General features: G+C 35.7%; 1 protein-coding gene across 1 annotated transcript in view; it reads left to right on the top strand.

Annotated features, from left to right (window-relative positions):
• The window catches only part of blo (bloated), a 72,619-nt gene that overhangs the window by 30,283 nt on the left and 21,185 nt on the right, over positions 1-21,151 (top strand). The window contains exons 2-3 of the mRNA XM_034969965.2: positions 1,290-1,369; positions 1,560-1,794. Of these exons, the coding sequence (XP_034825856.1) occupies positions 1,647-1,794 (148 nt within the window). The 5' untranslated portion in view covers positions 1,290-1,369; positions 1,560-1,646. The remainder of the gene's footprint in view (positions 1-1,289; positions 1,370-1,559; positions 1,795-21,151) is intronic.

Here is a 21,151-nt window from a genome sequence, read left to right on the forward strand (position 1 = left end):
AAAATATGCGTTTGTAATAATCCCATCATCATCATTTACAAAATGCTTTTATATGCTCATACAAATTGTCTTTGCAATAAAAACATAGACATAGGCATCTTCAGTACCTCATTACGAGTAATAGGTTGATGAAACTATATCGCAAGCCGGGTTACAAAATTATTGACCGTTCAAAAATGCAAAACATTAGTGAGGTATTCATGTTTAGAGATTATCATCTGGTACAGACATTGGCTCAGGGATGTGCATGTCTGATGATTTATCGACATCGATCAAAACCACATTTTTGACAGTTTTGACATTTTAAAGGTACATCTGACAAGCTTACAATGTCCACATATCAGTACCTATACCTCTTTCAAAAGATACAAAAAATCTTTTGTACGAAGTTCTGCTAACATGAAGTAATGTTTTATTTATGGACAGATCACTTCATTCTTGTTGCTCTTTTGCTAAAATCTTGATGTCGGATTATTGTTGGCACGTCTTATAATATTTTACTTTAAAAGTCGTCTATGACGTACCTATAGTACGCGACATGTCGAGGTGCCAATCAAGGAGGGCGTTCCCCGCACACACACTCAGCCCCCGCGCTAATCGGGTGCGGGCGAGCGCGGGTGACGTGCGGGCGGGGTGTTCCACCGCCTCAACCTGTCGCGTAGGTACTATTTCATGGTTGGCTCAATTTAGGTACCTATTTCATTTTTCTCTAAGTATATTTTCATCTCCTTTTTAAGTTGCGCCGTTACTTACCCGTTAAAGACTGTTCAATTAAGTATGTAAAGTACCTACCTATTAGTTTTTTACACAATGACATTTAATAAAATGGATTTCCAATGATTAATGAACAGTATGTGATGATCAGTCGTGTAGCATATTATAACGCAATCATTGTCTAGATGCACTTATATATTATTCTGATCGTATTTCGTATCTATTACAAATAATTTTATTGGCCGACGTCTAAGTTATGTGCGCTTATTCAGCTAAATATCATTTGCTTTAACGGTGACGGAAAACATCGTGAGGAAAGATTATGTCTGTGAGTTCTCCATAGTTTTCTCGAAGGTGTGTGATGTCTGCCGATCTGAACTTGGCTAGCGTGGTGGACTAATCACTCAGACCTAAACCCTTCCCATTCTGAGAAGAAACCTGGATTCAGTAGTGAGATGATAAGAGGATGATGATGAACAATTGCTGCTGTAATAAAAATAATCTTGATAAAATTAAGTATGTAGCAAATGTTCCATATAAGTTTATATTTTAAAGATGCTATCTTTTTGTTTCAGAACATGATGCGGCTGCGCATCAAAATATTGTTTTGACCAAAAAAGAAAACGCGGCTCATGATCGGAAACAGATTAAATAGGTAAGCATTCATTGACGAGAATCATTAGAAACTGTCTCATTTTTCAAACAAACAAAACATTGAAGTCAATCACTCCGTTAAATGCATATAACTCATTGGAATTATCATCACATATAGGCTTCCGAGTTGTGCCTCTATTCATGTACTAACTAGCTCTGAATAAACTTGATTCAGTTACCAACATTTACAGATAAATATATCGATGACACCGAAACCGTCGAGTTAGTCGATACCAATCGCTAAACGAGGTACCAAAACTCCGGTACCTCTGAAACCGATGTCAAATGAAACTGGTACCAAGGCAGATACCGGGCAAGATAGCGATGGGGTAGCAAAAACTGAGACCAAAGGTACCGAAACCAAGGAGAAAGAGGGAAAACAGAGATCGGTGTCGTTTAATAGGGACGTACACGTGAAACGATTCGGTGAGTGGCGAATGGTCCGAATTTCGTTTGATATACCTTGGGAGTTCCTATTTGTTTGCAATGATATTATATATTTGCCTTTTATATAACCTCTCTTAAAGTTCATGTTTAAAATATAAAATGTGGAGCTTGCGAACAAAACGGTATAAGTAGGTCCACTTCTGATCAAATTTTCTTTCTCGGCCGAAAACTGTGCTAACATTGAGTCCAGATTTCGATCAAAACAGGTTGACAGTAAAGTTTCATCAGTTTTCATTCAGTTCACAGTAAAGTTAAAACAATTTACAGTAAAGTTTCATCAGTTTTCACTTAGTTTTTGCTCATGTAAAACTTATTTCGTGCAAACGGTGTACGTTTTGTTCGCTAGTTCCTCAAATCGTCTCACATAATAAAATAATGAAATCAAAATGTAGGTAATTGTAAACACTTACAATTTGCAAGTCGGAATATAAAAATTCTCATATTGTTTGCTCAAACAAACTAAGAATTACATAAGTATTATGAATAGATTTTCAAATAAATGATAGGCAGATGATGTTTTATTCTAAGCATGTATAATTATTTATTGGTGACCAGTTTACTACCGTCAAAGTCATATAGTAGCGTTACATCACATCACTGTAGTTTCCATGGAACTCGGAATCAGCTTAGCTAATTATTACTAAATCAATATTATGTAATTCTGAATTTATAACTTCATAAAAATAAATTTCTCTTCTAATTTGATGTCTATTTTTGAATATATAAATAAAGGGTCAGTTTAGTGTGATTTTGTAACAGTCTTATATTTCCGTAATATACAGTTTCACAACTTTTCACCATACCTACATAGTTAGTTTTGTGTTTGGCTAAATAATTAGGTAAATAAATTTCTAAAAACAGGAAGGGCACTGAGTTGTCTTGCAAATCGGCTTTGTAATTTAATTCAAGATTTCCTTAAAATTATTTAGGTAGGTAGGTAGGTACGTTGTAATAAAATAGTATACATAGTATAAAAATATCAGCGCTTAGCTTTAACTAAAATTATGTGGTTAAAATTCAAGGCATTTATAAGAACATTGCAAAGATATGGGAATCATGACTTTCCCATAGTACTGGTCTCTGTAAGGGGTACCGACTAACCGACTAATTTTCATAAAATTGTATTTTGTAACATTTGGGGTGTATATAAACCAGTGTCAACTTAATATTTCTCGGCATCCAATTAATCATAATTGTTATAATTATTATATGACTAACTTACCTATAATATGACTAATAGTTCTGTCTTTGTAGAATACTTACGTGTTGTTTATTTTTCTTTATGGCATGATTTTGACCATCATTTTAAATGTGAGTCAAAAGCTGTTCAGTCTGTAACTCTTTTTAAAATATTATGTCAAATAATCTTTGCCTCTTGTTATAATATTATTGAAAGTGTAGATGCTAATTGCTAACTTCAAAGCCTCTATATAGTTAGTAAGGCCTTAATTTATATTTTCTGCTCTGTCTTCCATACTACTTAGGTATTTTTAATATTATGTAAAGTAATTTTATTTTAAATTCTAGAATAAATACACCCATACCTACCTCGATATTTTCCGTTAACTATATTTTACATTACATCCTGTAATATTTGTTATATTGTAATATTTTGTATAAAAAAAACAAAAAAAAGAGCAAGTATTGAGTTTCTAGCTGGCTCTTCTCAGTAGAAGCTGTATTCCGAACCGGTGCTAAAGTCTTGACTTATCATAAGTGGCACCATGATGTCCCATATGAAATAAATAAATTTCAATTTCATTTCATTTTACTAGTGCAGATTATGCGTAGTCGATTAATTATTACTTACTTAATATGGTAAGATTTCTTGTCATCAAGTTAATTGAAAGTTTCTATCTAAATATATAAAATGAAAAGGTGACTTACTGACTGACTGACTGATCTATCAGCGCACAGCTCAAACTACTGGACGGATCGGGCTGAAATTTGGCATGCAGATAGCTATTATGACGTAGGCATCCGCTAAGAAAGGATTTTTGGAAATTCAACCCCTAAAATTGAAGGTTGAAGTTTGCGTAGTCCACGCGGATGAAGTCGCGAGCATAAACTAGTCAAAAATAATTTTATTAACATATACCTAAATAGAAACTTTCATTTTGCATCACTTGACGTGATTGTAAACAAAAACCATTATTATCATCGTTGCATCCACAATTACGATCTAAGTCACGATCGTGATCGAAATGACCCTGATTCGAGTCATCTGTTTTTGCTCATCGTTGCCAAAATTTTCGTTATTTAATCGGCCGCGGCGGTTCGCCTTGCTTTTTGTACTACTGTGTGTTTTGGAAACTGAACATTTTTTATTGTAACAAGTGTAAAAATGACTACTGGCAAAACCAGACCTAGGTAGGTACCTACATGGATTTCAAAAGGTGCGTAAACCCCACGCCAATATTTGTAGTCTGTCGCTACACGTAGGTATAGTACCTACCTACGCGATAGGTCGAGATGACAATCGGAGTGGGGACGCCTCGCACACCCGCACAACCCCCGCGCTAACCCGGTGCGGACGAATGATGTGCACTGTGCAGGTGTGCGGGGCCTCCCCCCGCCTCATACCCTGATTGCCATTTTGACCTGTCGCGTACTGTATGTGTCACGCACACAAGCGTACAAGTTTGTCTCCACTCTTTAAAATACTATTTTATCAGCTTCGCCTATCAAGAATTTTATTTTTTATTTTTTATTCAAACAAATAAGCCCTGAAAGCCGCAAGAATGCAGCTTGGTATAATAATATTTCGGAAAAAAAGAAATTCTGTCTGAAAATATTTATTTAACCAATAGAATTGCAACAGTAGGTAGGTACCTATTTTAAAATTCGGTTTAAGTTAGCTCAGTTCACGATTTGTACTTATTCGTATTTGTATTTGCGCAAATACGCGTATCTACAGTCGCCCGTGCCAATACTGAACCATTACGTAAGTTGCTTAGCTACTGTCACATTTTTTCGAAATCGTTTGTAATTCTTAAGTAGGTATATAGGTAGGTACGGTTTACTTGTATGAGCAGGTTTCCTTGCAGTTCGACGACACTGACCTTTAATTCATTGAATTCTAATAAAGACCTCTAAAGGACAGTGCTCACAGTTAATAGAATACTATTACTCTGACCCTGAACTGTTATTCTGACCCAACCCTAGTGTCAAACTGTCATTTTTTAATGCACGCTCGAAGGTATCAAAAAGTGCGTAGATATAATGCGTAAAAAATGACATTATATGTCAATTTCATGTCAAAGTCCCTAATTTAAAGCGTACTTTTGACATGCCAGTTGACCCCTAGAGTCCCACCTTCACCTTCCCTCATTCACCTCCTTCACGAGAATCACCTTTTCCTTTTATTCAACAAAAAGTCACCTAAACACATTAAAGTATTAATACGAAGCTCTTGGCACGATGGTAATTATTATTTATTTATCAATGGCTCGTGTATAAAAACTCCCATTAGTCCTTGGAATTAAATTCGACCGACATTGATGTTATCTGCGGTTTCTTACTTCTGCTTAATCGCTTGTATAATGAAAACCCCTCCTAGCCTAGATTAGCCTTTGTATTGGCGTTCTTACTTATAAAAAATATGCTTTATCACCCTTGGTTATCACCTCAAGTCCGGTTTATTAATAGGTAAGCATTGATACAAATCTCGTAATATTTCTAGTCAAAATATGACGACAGGGTCTTCTCCGGTTGACCGAAGGCCAAGCGGGGGTACGGGCCTCGAGGCGTAGCCTCCTTACCCGGGTAGGGCGCGGGGTATTCATGTTACCCCGGTGTTGGTCTTCTAGCCGGAATTCCACCGGCTAGGGCCCGCCATCATGGCTTGGGGCCTCGTGGCTGGTTGCGTTCCCCGCGCTGCGGGCGATAGATTCGCCGTCGCGCACGGGGGGTCAAAATATATTGTCCTTTGTGGCGGTTACCACAATAGAAACTAGATGGCGCTGTTCAATCGATGACGTAGTCCCGAACAAATGTACCGCCGATAGTAATCGCACTACGGAGTTTTCTGCAATCTGGACTATATATAGAAGTTTCCAAGACATAACCGTCGGCCCAGCTGGCGCTACCGAGCACAACCAACTGCTCGGTGGGAGATCTCCCCTTTGGTACGGTCGAGCCTGCACACCGCTCCCGTACATCCTTCTTTTCTTCTGAATCGATCGGTGCCTTACTGAAATAACTTATTTGGAATTCATAATATTAAGTAGGCACAGTTGTTTTGGAAATTATAAAATATCATAAGGTAACTGCCGTTATTGAAGAACTACCTATAGAAACACACCAATTATTATTAAACTATAGAATTACTTAAATAAATCTTTTAAAAGCGTACTAAGCGGAAACTAAAGTAAATAAAAAATATCAACGGACACACTATACCTTCAACAGCTATGTATATGCGTAAAACTCCCTTCAATGCTTGGAAATCGACCGCTTAGGATCTGATTGCGCGCTTATAAAAACTATACTTAACTAAGTACCTACGCGGAGAGCATTGCACGAACAGGACATTCAGTGTTCTCAGCGTACATTCAAAATCCTTTAATGTTTTATCGTTTTGTGTTTTGTCCTTTTGTGTTTGTATTGTCATAAATCATCTAGTTAGTGTAAGTGGCACTGCCGTTCCAATAAGATGTGAAATAAATCATAATAATACCTACCACACGGAGCTAACCAACCTTCACAGAACTTTTATTCAAGTTTTCAGCAAGTGATAGAGTGTCTCTTGGAGAAGATTAAAGTAATGATTAAGTAATATTACCTAAATTCGTAATAAACGACTTAATGACGATAAGGAAGTCGAGAGTTTATGCTAGTGTGAAATTAGTTAGGAACATCAATAGGGTGAGCGCACACGGGCAGATGGCACAGTAAAAAATTCAATTAATCGAAATAAAATACATTGTAAATCAGTGCTCGGAGACTTCGGAGTATCGCTGTAAATTTTGCTGTACAGAAGCAAGCAGGAGGAGGATAGGTGCCGCTGAAGGAAACGTTCAGTATGCGCTGGAATCCGTCGGAACGTGTCAATGTAATAAAATAAAATCTGAATCAAATATATGGAACGACTATTCCGAATAAAAATCGTGTTCTACCTATGAAGCTGTCAAAAAGACACTGGACATCAAGTTGTTAGCAAAAGCAAGTAGCCCACAAAAGTTAGTTCGGGATGACAAGTGTAGTGCTAAAGCCTGACAATAAATATAAAAAACTTGCTCTGGAGGCGCCATTAGATTAATTATGGTCTATGGTCATGATCTTGTTTATATTTGTTCCCATTTCCGCAATATGGCGAGGTGCTTTATTTTTCTGGCCAGGCTTTACTTAAAGTACATACTACAAAGAAGTCGTTGGCGTCAGTAAATGCACTGGCGGGCAGAGGATCCTCTTCGATGCTCTTGCCCGCCGTCCACCTGTACGCCGGCGGTGTGCGCTGAGCTTTGTCCTCAAGTATAGTACATAATATACTCCAACCGTAACATGAAGCAATTCCAGCTGAAACTCCGGCAAGTGTAGAGACCGGTTGTAATTGCGCTTATGTAACAGTGTTGACACCGAAAGCAAACCGTATTGACATCGATTCTTGTGTACTCTTTGTATTCCTGATGGTTATAAGACGAGTTTTTGTTGTGATGAGTTAATCGTGATATTTATTGAAAGAAGTTATTGAAACTGTACTTAATTGCAAGTGGCTATCGTCGGTTAAATAACACAATTTTTTTACGTATTTATATATTTTTATCTTTCTATTCTTAGGGTTCCGTACCTCAAAAGAAAAAGAAATCCCTATAGGATCACTTCGTTGTCTGTCTGTCAAGAAAACCTATAAGGTACTTCCCGTTGTCCTAGAATCATGAAATTTGGCAGGTACCTATGTAAGTTTTATAGCACAAGTAAAGGAATAAATTCGATAACCGTGGATTTGTGGATACATCACACAAAAAAGTTAAAATGTGTTAATTAACAATTTAGCAGTTACGGATTTTTTGAAACTACATATAACTAAGAACCATATTAAAATAGTAGATTTTTTTAACTTAGTAATGCTTTTTAGACGAATTTCAAAATAGGTGAAGATTGCATTCTTCGTACTTAATATAATATCGTCAGACAGCTAATAAACTAATAAATATTATATAAGCATCATTATTAACGCGAGCATCTAATAACAATAAAAGTGGTCCAAGAACATTCCCCTGCGGCGGTCATTACATTAGCGTGGGCTTCGGCCGGCGCTACTCAGACATACCGAAAAAGGTATCCGATGACTGTGCGGATCTAAAGGTGCAACTTCACAAACACGGTGAAATTGCACACCTCATGCGGAGTTGTTTGAAACATCGCCGTATTACTTTTAAGATGTTATCGTGTTGTATATTATTATTTATTAGCCCAGTAATTTATAAAGATTTTATCTGCATTAACATTTATGTATGCTCTACATGTAATGATTTAGATGGGAAATGATGTTGGTACCTAACTGACCCATTTTTTCGTCCTTTGAACATTTATTACCTTAGAATGACATTTATTTTTCAAAGATTTTACAGATTCATTTACAATCTTTATATGAGCAAATCTACAAGCACAACACCATTTTAACAATTAATTTGTAAGTTCAATACTTACATTTTCAATATAGGTCTCGTTAACTTTTAGGTGAGTGTTTAATTAACGAACCGATGAAAAAAATAACGCAGCTAGGTACTGCATTAAATTCTTTAGTTCAGAACAGATGCGGTTTGGCATTGACCTGACTATTCGATGGGCGATCCATTTGCGGTAATGTTACGAAAGCTTCAGCCGAGTCAGATAATATCGCCCTGTTACGTCCAAACGTTGAAATACAAATTAATTATTTAATTTGCATAAGAACCTTGTCAACGCCGATTTGAATTTCGATTCGTTGGTAATTATAAAGTTAATAGGATTGAAACTTTGTGTCCGTGAGGAATTAAGTATAAAATGAGAACTATAGGTACCTACACAGAACTTGATTCAAGATTTAAGAAGTTTAGTGGGTTGATTAGACGGGCCTTTCTAGGATTCATGTCATGGTTAACTCTTTAGATTGAAATATTGAAGAGCCTTTATCGTTTTGTACTTAATATGACGCTGAAAAACCAGTATTCATCAGTCATCATCGACATCGTTATCAACCGATAGATGTCCACTGCTACACATAAGTTTCTTGTAGAGACTTCCACACGCCACGGTCTTGTGCCGTGCCGCTTGATTCCAGCGGCTCCCTATGACTCGTTTATGCCGTCTGTCCTAGTGGGAACTGGATGGGTCAACAGTATTAAACATAATATTCGGGTAACAGATAAATAGGCAATACTGTACATAATATATATTATGATATTATCATCCATAGCTAATATGAAAGGACTCTTGTTGTAAACCCCAAAGTTCCTGACACCGCTGTCAGGAACATTGTAACTGTGGCTTAGAACAAAATGAAAGGTTTTAATGCTTACGAAACTTAATTGCCGTCACGAATTAGGTCTCACTTCTGTTTAAACTGTGGTACTGTGATTTAGGTAAATATACTCGTATACTTGATCGAAAAACAAACGAATATTATCTTAAAACAATCGGTTATTGTATAGCGTAATAAATATACTCGATTGCACAATGGTATTAAAATTCACAACGCTAATAGAATACATAATATTATGTGTGCCTTATTATCATTAAGTCCACATTTATTTACCAAAAACAGATTTCTAACAGGTTTTTTGTAACAGCGCTTCAGGCCGTGTTAACTTATTTAGATAATTGAATTGATCATTGTTTTTATTTTAGAGTTCCCTAGTCAAATATGAAACATGAAATTATTTACGTTCAACCCGTATAAGAAAGCTAGTCCTGGATTTTATCTCATTACGGAGGGATAAGTGCAGTACAACAGTACGCGACCGAAAGTAATGTACATCAGCCTTTAGAATGACAATTCGGCTTTGTAGAGCGTTGTCTCTGTCACTCTTATATGACGTACACTTATATGACGTATTGTCGGTCTCAACGACAGAGACAGTGTTCTACTATCTCCTTCTAAAGGTCGATGTACATTATACTTTCGGCCGCGTACTGTATATGTATTTGTGTGTGTGTGTGTGTTAAGTTCCCTCACAATTTCCAAACCACTCATTCATACCAATAATATAAATGTGAAAATGTGTCTCTCTGTCTATCTACTAGTAAGGCCCATCCGTTTAACCTATTTTAACGAAATTCTACTTACTAAAATCAAGGAGTCCCCACGGGACTTTCAAAAACCTAATTTCACGAATACCACGTGTCGTGTTAAACAATGAACAATTTCTGGTATTCTAGGTAATAAGCATAATAGGTACGCGACAGGTCCAGATCGCAATCGGGGTATGAGGCGTCCCCACCCCGATTGCCTACTATATAAATTGTACAGCTACAAACTTACTCGTACGTACCTACTTTCTTCCGCATCCGCATCCGCGGATGTCAAAATGTTGGCATCCACAACAACCCTGGTCTAGTTACATAGGTCTATACGCGTATGAGTAGCTAACTAGGTAGGTAGGAGTTAGTTTTGTCTTGTTGCCTAAGCAACGTAGTAACTTTTTGTTACATCTACCACTAATTAGTCTGTTTTTATGATCGTATGTGTCACAAATTGTTTAATTTCTTGCTGACTTTTTATGCTGATATGTTAGACGAATCAATGTAAAAACAACGTCTACAAGAAGCCTATTGTTACTCGTCCCACATAAAGAATAATTCTTCACATTGACCTTGTATCTAGCTGACAATTTGTGGCGATCACGGTCCAATATTCCGATAATAATAGGTATGTAATGTATTGTAAGTTGTAACTAAGTGAATGTCACGTAACACAATGTAATTATAGATAGTGATTAAAAATATTTGCACGGTGCACCTATTCTTTAAACCTAGTTCAATGAGTAGGTAAGTTGGATGCGAGTATCTAACGTTAAGGTATGCCTGGCGCAGTGGTAAGCGTTGTGGACTATTATTATATCCTGTGGTTGTGGTCTTATTAGTGGGAGGTCCTGTATTCTATTCCCGGCAGGGGTTTGGAATTGTATAATTTCTAAATTTCTGGTCTGGTCTGGTAGGAGGCTTTGGCCGTGGCTTGTTACCACCCTACCGACAAAGCTGTGCCGCTAAGCGAATTAGAGTTCCAGCATATTATAATATTATAATAATGACTATTATATAGAAGTTTCAAGACACAATCGTCGGCCTAGCTGGCGCTACCGAGCACACCACCGCTCGGGAGGAAGATCTTCCTATTGTTACGGTCGAGCCTGCACACTACTCCCGTACATAATATGTATAATTTTCAATCTCATAAGTGGAACATCTTAATATGTGTGACCGGAAGCAGTCAAGGCTGACTAGTTACTAGCACATGTTCTTATTATAACCGCCGCCGGAAGCTCTCAAGTAGCTTTAATTATGTAATTATTCAAAGAGATATATCAATCTACTTAATAAAAGATTTGAATACCATGATACTGCTCTCACCTGATGTGATACCTCAAAACTACAATATAGGGATATTTAAAGGGCAGATAAATAATTCCTGTTTTCAACGCATTGGTATATTATATCTGCCTATCTACTTCCTAGTTCCCACGGTGCTGCAAATGTACATAGGTACCTACAGGTAATCACTTAACATAAGGCGACCCGCATAAAAATATAAGCATTTGATAGCATTTGGTAAGTAGTATGTGGTGTGTGGTAGACGGTAGTACCTAACGCCACAATTTGCATATACTTAGGACCTTATGTTCTATGTTGTATCTAATAGCCAAGTAAGAAATTAAGTAAATATATATCTTTTTGTAAATACATATTATATTAACTAAGGATTCTTGTTTTCATTTTATAATTATTCTAGTACCGTAAGACTTATTCCACTTCTTGATAAGCCTTACTTACAACCTTGAATGGGAAGCAGGAAGAAATCTCTGTTTAGAGATAAGCATTTCCAATGTAACTTAATTTATTATTACTTTGTAACTACAAAGTCACGTGAAAAATAAAAATAAATAAATAAATTCTTTTTCCCTAATGTGCTAATGTTGATTCCGTGTGTTAATGTAAAGATCTAATCTTATGTGCACATAACAGCCAAGTCGAATCATTCAATTATCATACAAAATTATGTTATGCTTGTGATGACTTAGGTACCTGCTAAATATAGTAGCGAGGAAGTAGGTATTCAATCAATAACGATAGGTACTGTGTTGGAGAATTAGTACTACTTATATAACTATAAAGGCTACTGTTTTAAGGGTTCCGTACCTCAAAAGGAAAAATGGAACTCTTATAGGATCACTTAGTTGTCTGTCTGTAAAAAAAAACCTATAGGGTACTTCCCGTTGACCTAGAACCATGCAATTTGGCAGGTAGGTAGGTCTTTATAGCACATGTAAGGGGAAAAATCCAAAAACCGTGAACTTGTGGTTAGGTACATCACAAAAAAATGTGGTCTTGAACAAATGATTAGTATTTTCAATTTTCAAAGTAAGATAACTATACCAAGTGGGGTATCATATGAAAGGGCTTTACCTGTACATTCTAAAAAAGATTTTTCTTTATTTTGATGCATAGTAGTTTTAGATTTATCGCACAAAATGTCGAAAAAATACCCGAGTACGGAACCCTCGGTGCGCGAGTCTGACTCGCACTTGGCCGGTTTTTTCGTAATGACCTTCCGTCTGTCGAATGAGAAATGACGTAGATACCTACTGGTTGTTTGTAGTTGACTCAAAGCGTTTATTCAATCTCCTTATCTAAAATCGTAAGCCTTGATTCATTTTTAACAATTAGTTAAGTGTGAATATGTTTTTAATAGCAAGAGTTCCGTAAAGACTTTACCTACTCTATTAATGCTGTATTTTTACTTATAACTATACTGGCTGATGCCCGCGACTTCGTCCGCGTGGATTTTCATTTTTCAAAATCCCGCGAGAACTCTTTGATTTTCCGAGAGTTAAAGTATCTATCTTCATTCCAAATTTAATCCAAATCCCTTCAGCCGTTTTTGCATGATTACTCAATAATGAGACATCCAAACATCCACATTTTCACATTTATAATATTAGTAGAATAGAACTAGATGATACCCGCGACTTCGTACGCGTGGATTTAGGTTTTCAAAATCCCGTGGTTGCTTTTCCGGAATAAAAAGTAGCCGATTGCCATTTCAACCTGTTGCAAACTATACCTAGCTACTTTTTTGTAAGCGCACGTCATGTATATTCTATGATCCCAGCAAGGATTTGCTCACCAAGAGTTTACATCATAACCTCCAAACGAAATAACGAGTTATATGCGTGAAATTGCAAAGTAAACTGTAAGCAGACATTTAAAACAACAATTATTACCTATCTATAGTATTTGATATTTTCTTTGAATAACCTTGAATGTCAAGTAATACCTACGCGTGGGTATCATTATTTTGTTGAGTAGGTAATAGCTAATAGGTAGGTACTACAACGAATATTTTTAGACATCACTAACATTCAGTTCCACTTAAGCGTGAAATTTATAATATTGAAGTTGGTACGACAATCATTCTCCAATGGGTGAGGTCTGAACTTACGAGTTACGACCTTTCAAAATTCACAATGTCCGATTGCCGTTGACCTATTGACGCTCTCTATTTTTTTGACATTATTGTTGCAACTGGCACCATACCCTCGTTACACTCACAAGCTGTTGAAGCACATAAGTGTGGTTGAAATCCGTATTACATCAATCAGCCGCATCTATGTCTACCTTCATATCACAGAGTACTTTTTACATACCTACGGAAATTCACATTATAACTTTGAAAGTGTGTCTGTCTATCTCAACTCAACACAAGTATTTACCTAAGTACTCAAAATGGGTACGTACTATACTGGTACACTTTTTGAGTGACAATTGTTGAATTTGTTAGATAATGGCGTATTGATGGTAATAATTAATTAATTAAGTTAGACTAAAGCTATAGCTTTCCGTGGTTCTAAACACACCCTGGTCTGAGAAGAAGCCAACAACAAACTCAGCCGGGTATTCTTTTTGATTATTTAATATATCGCCAATTCACATATCTATCACTAAATTGGTCTATTTAACTATCAAGCTATTCGTTACCTTTTCACAGGAAATCCGCTGAATCAATTTTTCATATAAATCTACCGAGTCGCGATAAAAATCTGAATTAAAAAATAGCTGCTATTTTTATGATATGATATCCGTAGGAAATATTCCATATTAAGACACTAGTTTGGTAAGGTATGGGATTGTAAATATTATATAGTAATTATATGGAAAGTATATTCTGAATAAACACCATTGGTTAACAATCACAGATAAAATATTGCGTTCTTGAAAATGCAAAATTTCTTCCAGTTAAAAAAATTATACTCAAATGATTATGTAAAGTAAGCCCTAAACAAAACAACGAAACTTGGTTGAAAATAATTTCGTGACGAAAAAGTTTTAATACGCGATTTAAATGCATTAAATTAATGAAACACATTTAGCCTCCGCGGAATCGGCCATTCGCTTCGATCCCTTCTCATGCATGCATACTATAATGGTGCAGATTTATTGAAGGCATTTTCCAAATTTATGACCCTTGACGTGCGGTCAGTAATATTTTATAGCAGCGATACAAAGTTTTGCTCAGCTACGTATTATATAAGCAACTCAGTAAAGGCTGAAACACACAACGAGCGATGGAAACGTGTCCAATACGACTCGTAGTACTGCCGTCCTAAAGCTAAAGTGTCGTTAACTACCACAACCAAGTTTCGAGATATGATCAAAAAAGCGCGAATTTATAAAGAAATGATGCCATTTGATAACTAATAAACGTATACAAAACTTGAAACTATGAAAATGTAGAGCAAACAGAGCACTTTTGAATAGCTGTATTTTTAAGTTTCTAGAGTAAATAATAATTAAAGCAGGACAGTTTTGGCTTTTTAGTCTAGCATTTTTTCTAACAACGGCTTGTATTTACATAACTTAAATGTCGTTAGATTACCCTTTAAGACGTTTAAGGCTTGGATTGCATTTACTTTTTTTATCTTTTTACGACACTTAAAAAAAAATTATAATTACTAAAGTAAAATGACTCTAAAAGACTTTAACGACATTGTATGTTAGGTTATGATCCTTAAAACTATCAATAACATAACACTTAAATGCGGCTTTTGTAATTTAAACACATTTTAGTCTAGAACAATAGAAATGATTTGTTTACAGTAGCGTTTTTTGGGGAGCATTGCTAAACTAAAATGTGGTTTATTGCAAATGATCGAACCGTAGCGACGTTTTAGGTTAGCATTGTTTATAAATATTTGAGGTTTTCCAATGAAAGTAACGGTAACTACAACAATTGAAAGAGCAACAGTCCGAAAGTAGTCTCTTATTTTGTTAAAACTTATAGTAATAGTAGGTAATAGTGCTAGAGATCTGTAATTTGGCATGGGTATAAACATTAATCACGCCGACAAAGTGGTGAAATAAAATTGTGATAAATATTATTTTTAGAGTGGCTCCCCTACATGTAAAGTGGGGGTGAATTTTTTTTCTCGTCTACCCCATAGTGTGGGATATCGTTGAATAGGTCTTTTAAAAATACTGTGGGTGTGGGAACATCATTTTTCGATTTCTAGATCCGTTGTAAAATATGATGTTTTAAAGTGCTAATTTTTATTAGAGTCAAGTGTCCACCCAGTCAGTTAAATGGTTGTATATAGGAACGTGAAAAAATTCACAGCAGTAGTATAATATAATATACCTAATCAATTTCAAAGGAAAACTATCATGGCTAAGTAGGGTACACAGGTTAAGGAGTTATATCTGTTTTTCGAGGTTAATTATTGTACGTAGATATTACGAGTAGCATATTGATGTATATAATTAGTTTTATTGTATCTATTTGTGATTGATCGTAATCCTAATAATATTTTTTCCAACTTCCCCTGTCAAGCCAGCTTCATGACTCTTTCATGATGATGAATTTTATGACTCTTTCTTGAGTTACCATCGTCCTTTGTGGGCCCGTTTGTAGAAGTGAACCGAGAAAAACCATGGGATCCAAATTATCCTCAATATTCATAAATAAAATACAAGCACTATCCTAGGTCAGCTATAATAATAATTGCGACATTACAAAATCCATAAAATCATACAATTTTCTTCATAGCAAGCACTACCTGGTGGTGAACCTGATCACAGCTCATGAATGTATGACCAGGTTCAAAGTAGTAGAGCGTCAATATTTCTGCACAAATCAAATCGCTGTTTATCATGTATACGAGTAACGAGGAAACCAGCCAATTTTTAATTTCGAGAGCTGCAGTTATCCAGCCTTAGATGAATATGCGCAACACGCCTGTGACGCAGGAGAAAATGATAAAAAGCTGGCATTATGTCCTCTTGTTTTCTTCCCGCTATGCTATCATTCCAGAGTACAGTGAGAGGTTTGAACTCATTGGTTATTTTGCCTATTGGTGCAAACGTTTGATTGAATGCCACAAGGCGTTTACAGAAACATCTCGCAGATGCACTAGTCAAAGTTAGAAGCTTTTGAAATGTGGGTATACAGAAGAATGTTGAGAACCTCATGGGTACCTCGTGTCAAAAATGCAACTGTACTACAAAGGCTAAGTAAAGATCTTGAAATCCTGAAGACCATAAAAGTGCGGAAATTGGAGTACCTACTCCAGCTACATTATGAGAAATAGCAAATACGACCTCCTTCAGCTCATTATTCGGGGGAAAATAGCCGGCAGAAGACCACCAGGCCGTAGAAGAACATCGTGGCTTAAGAATTTACGCCAATGGTATGGGAAGAGTACCCGATTTCTTTTTCGAGCAGCAGTGTCCAAGGTGCAGATAGCTCTAATGATTGCTAATCTCCGATAGGAGACGGCATTGCAAGAAGAAGAAAGTCACAACCTCGCGAGATGCGGGAATAGTTAGAGACATTAAAGTTATGTATTGCGGGATAGAGTTATTTTAGGATAGTAAACAATATTTTTTTGCAAAATATCACTAAGCTGTAACGCGTTTATGTGTCATTAAAGACATTTTAGTCTAGCATTTTCGTTAAAAGACATTTAAGTTATGGAATAGTGCACCATCATTTTGGAGAAAAGCTTAATTAAAAATGTGTAAAGTGACTTTAAAGACATTTTAGTTAAGGAATTTAAGAAAAAACCTGCTTTGAGACATTTTAGACTGGCAAATGTTAGTTAAATGCGTTTAAGTTATGTTATCATGTGAACAAGTAGTTATTTAACGACGTTCTTCATATTGCTATTTCAAAAACTACAGCAGCTAGTAAAATACCGGTTAGATTGGTCGATAGAAAAAAAAATTCTGAGTAAGATAGCGTTAAAAAGTCAAATTTGGCCAAATGTTGGTTAACGACGTTTTAGCTTGAGGACGGCAGAGTAGTCGTTACGCGATATAAAATATGGCTAAAGGGATCAAGGAGAGTCACTAAGAGATACTCGTGAATTCAAGCAAGTTAAATTTATGACAGTACATGGTCAATATCCTATAATATGTGTTTGAAAATTTAAATTTATTTAATTAAGTACATGAGATATGAAGAAACTCCACAAAAAGGCGACTGCCTTCGTATAGAAACAAAAATAAACATACTTATTGTGTCCACTTCTAGGCTACAGGGCTGTATAACATATAATCAGCGATTCATTAATTATTGTTAACTGAAATACAACAAAATCTCGTTCTCCATCGTTAACATGTATAACCATTACATTGACGAAAGAAATTTATTACTATTAGCTATACTGCATAAGCATAAGTTTTGTCTGGATACTGCAGTGTACATAATATATTATTATCTTAAAACCACCCTGAGTTTATAAGTTTCTGAAAACTCCTTCACAAGTTGTTAATAGTACCAGTTTTTATTTCGATTAGAAAATATAAATTGGAAGGTAAACGTCCTCCTAATGCCCTCTTAAGGTCCAAAACCTTACCTTGAAACCAGAAATAAGTGTAAGGAATCGTTTGATTAAGTGTAAATTTATGGATATGAGAGAGATACTTCGATTTTATAAATACTTATGTACCACTCTTTTATGAGCCTAATGTTTTATATTTATACCTTACTAAGTAGTATAATCTCTGTACGGATTTTCATTTGTTATTTTGTATTTTGCGAATCTTTGCGAATATTTGTCAACCGAATTTTTTTATAGATAACCATATTATATAAATAATTACATAATTATAATATATAATTTTTAATATAAACTAATTTTGAAGATCTTAATATTTTCTTATTGCAACTATTGTTATCGGTCTGCTATGAGCAGAAGGAACAAATTATTTGCAACTCGATTTTTTAAAAAATTCTGATACAATCTAGCCCTTGACTGCAATCTCACCTGGTGGTAAGCGATGATGCAGTCTAAGATGGAAGCGGACTAACCTGGAAGAGGTATGGCAGTTTTTATTTAACCCATGCCCCTTTGGTTTCTACACGTTATCGTACCTTAACGCTAAATCGCTTGGCTTGCACGGCTTTACCGGTAGGGTGGTAACTAGCCACGGCCGAAGCCTCCCACCAGACCTACCTTTAGTACCGCGAATTCTTTAAATTATTATTTCAGTATATACCGTAAAATAACGTTATATAGGTATGTAAAAATATATGTCAATAGCTAAATAACTCGTCTTTACTGTTAAGGAATCCAGTTTTAGACAAAATAAATGGCGAAAATTGACCGTAACTTTACGTAAATAAAACGCAAATATTAGAAATATAAACTGTTTTGCAGACAGTATGGGTACCTACCTCGAAAGCCGGTTAAATTATGTTTTATGTCAGTGTATCACTTACCTAGTTATCTATATAGACTATAGAGTATAGAACCAAATGTAGGGATGGCTTTCTTGTTTACTGTAGCTATTTCCAAGTAATGACTTCATCTGTAGTAGATACTTTTCCTGTATACCGTTTTTGGGTATCAAAGAGTAAGTATTTTTATTGATTTTCATGACTAAGATGCGTAGGCGAAGCTGATTTTTGCACCTCGAATAATAACTGTAACAAACGATAAACGTGTAGCGTAGTCATATCTAAGCAAGTACCTACCTATTTGGACGTATAATATTATTATGTTCTCTATATTTGGACGTTCACTATTGGCGTTTTCGTACAAATGTATGTTTCAAATTTATACGTTGCCTATACCTAAACTACTATCTCTATTAGCACTACAGTTAAGTTAGTTATTATATCCAACTTCTTAAAATAACGTTATATTTCAGTCTCTTCTTATTTTTTGACCATTTTTGACTAAGAACTAACCCCCCGTTCCCACTTGTCGTTTGTCGCTTGATGTTCCAGTGGCAGTACATTTTGACACAAAATCGGTTTATATTATGTTATGTTCATATAAAATGTTCTGCCACTGGAACGTCCGATTTAAATCCGGGCTCGACAAACGACAAGTGGGAACGGGGGGTTACGTTACTCTCTGAAAACGACATATTTTAGCTGTACCTACTTCTTATTTTTAACGCGTAAATATACTAAAGATGCCAGATAAGTATAAGTATTTTGTGTTCTAATGTCTCCTAAAAGCTTCTTAAATTAAACGCCGCTTGAATCCTTATCGAGGCACGTTTCGGCTGCGTGTTGAAATATAAATTATAAACAAGCAATATAAAGCAAATATAAGCAAGCTACGTCTGACAGCAAATTCGGTTTTGTTTCAAAAATTTAATTGTAGGTACCTACTGACAAAAATTATTTACTAACCACTATTCCTATCTAGACGTTCTAAAAATTATTTTATCCTTTAATTTATTATTTGGAGTATGCTGTAATTAATACAGACCCGTGGGATTTTGAAAAAGCCTAAATTCATGGGGACGGAGTCACGGGCAACATCTTAATAAAGACCGCTTACCTACTCAAATGTGTTGATAAGATGAAATGTAAATAATTAAAACCTTCCAAATCAAATTATTGAACAGCAACTCCGCACGCAACTCCAAAAAAACGAAGCCGTACTAAGATTAAGTCAAAAACTTTACAGAAGTTGTTTTCGCCGAAAGCTGCTAAAAATAACCATGATCATTACATGACGCTCCGACGACACGCCGCCGGTACCACAGAATATAATAATATGCCGGTGTACAAATCTCATTGTAAAACAAGATTTTATATTCGGTTTTATACTCAAAGTGAAGATTGCCTTAAAGATGCTAATTTCCTTGTTTGTATTTTTTACGAAACAAGCACAGTCACTCATAGATTTGTATCACAATAGCGCGTGCCCACTCCTTCGCCCGCACATCTTATAAAGTATTCTGAACAGTGAACACTTCTAAAATACTAAACATATTATTAACGTAAAGAATTGATTAGTTTTAAATATTGGCATTCAAATAAGATTCTATAGATACCTTGTCGCTTTACAATAAAATATCTTGACATTTTAAAGTCTTTAAATTGAAATTCTATTCTAAATAGTAATATTCTAATCGATAGACAGTACAAATCTTCAAAAAAATCTCCTTTTTTTCATTAAAATAGAATAAGATATCGTCTTGGCGGAGGCACTGCCGTGCCCCTTAATACTAGGTAATATTACTGCAATCAACATCCACTAGGTTACCTACTCTAACATTTTAAAGGAATCCCATCCCGTATTTGATGTCCGATTAAAAAATCTAAGTATTTAGTCCTTCTGATAAAGAGAGCTATTCGTCATCTTAGGCACTCTTTTCCAGTGACCAAAAAAGTAAAAGTTCACAGTATGTATTAATAGGTACTCACTGAAAAGTGAAAATAAAAGCATATAAAATGCATTTAGATTGGTAAGGTCTCAGTTGAAATTCAGTCAAATCAATCCGTAATTTTTATTGAATAAATTTCGCCTTTTCAGGCAGAATTCGGCAATTTGTATTTTACATATTTATTAGATTTTTATTTTTATACATTAATTAAAATATATATGTATAGTACGCGACAGGTTGAGATGGGGGGGGATGCCCCGCACACCCTCACATCACTTGTGCTCGTCCGCATCGGGTTAGCGCGGTGGCTGTGTGGGTGTGCGGGGCGTTCCCTCCCCGGTTGCCATCTCGTTTCGATACTATAGTCTATGTAGATTCCTTTTGAGTTAATCGGTACAAAAGAGTTCAACGCGAGCGAAGCTGTGCACTTCGATTGTCATAATAATCGATCGTCTTCGTCTATTATTTTTTGTTGTGAGAGTAATTAATAGTGTATAGTAAATAGTACAGG

Source organism: Maniola hyperantus, chromosome 7 (genome assembly GCF_902806685.2).
Source record: "Maniola hyperantus chromosome 7, iAphHyp1.2, whole genome shotgun sequence".
Taxonomy (NCBI): Eukaryota; Metazoa; Arthropoda; class Insecta; order Lepidoptera; family Nymphalidae; genus Maniola; species Maniola hyperantus.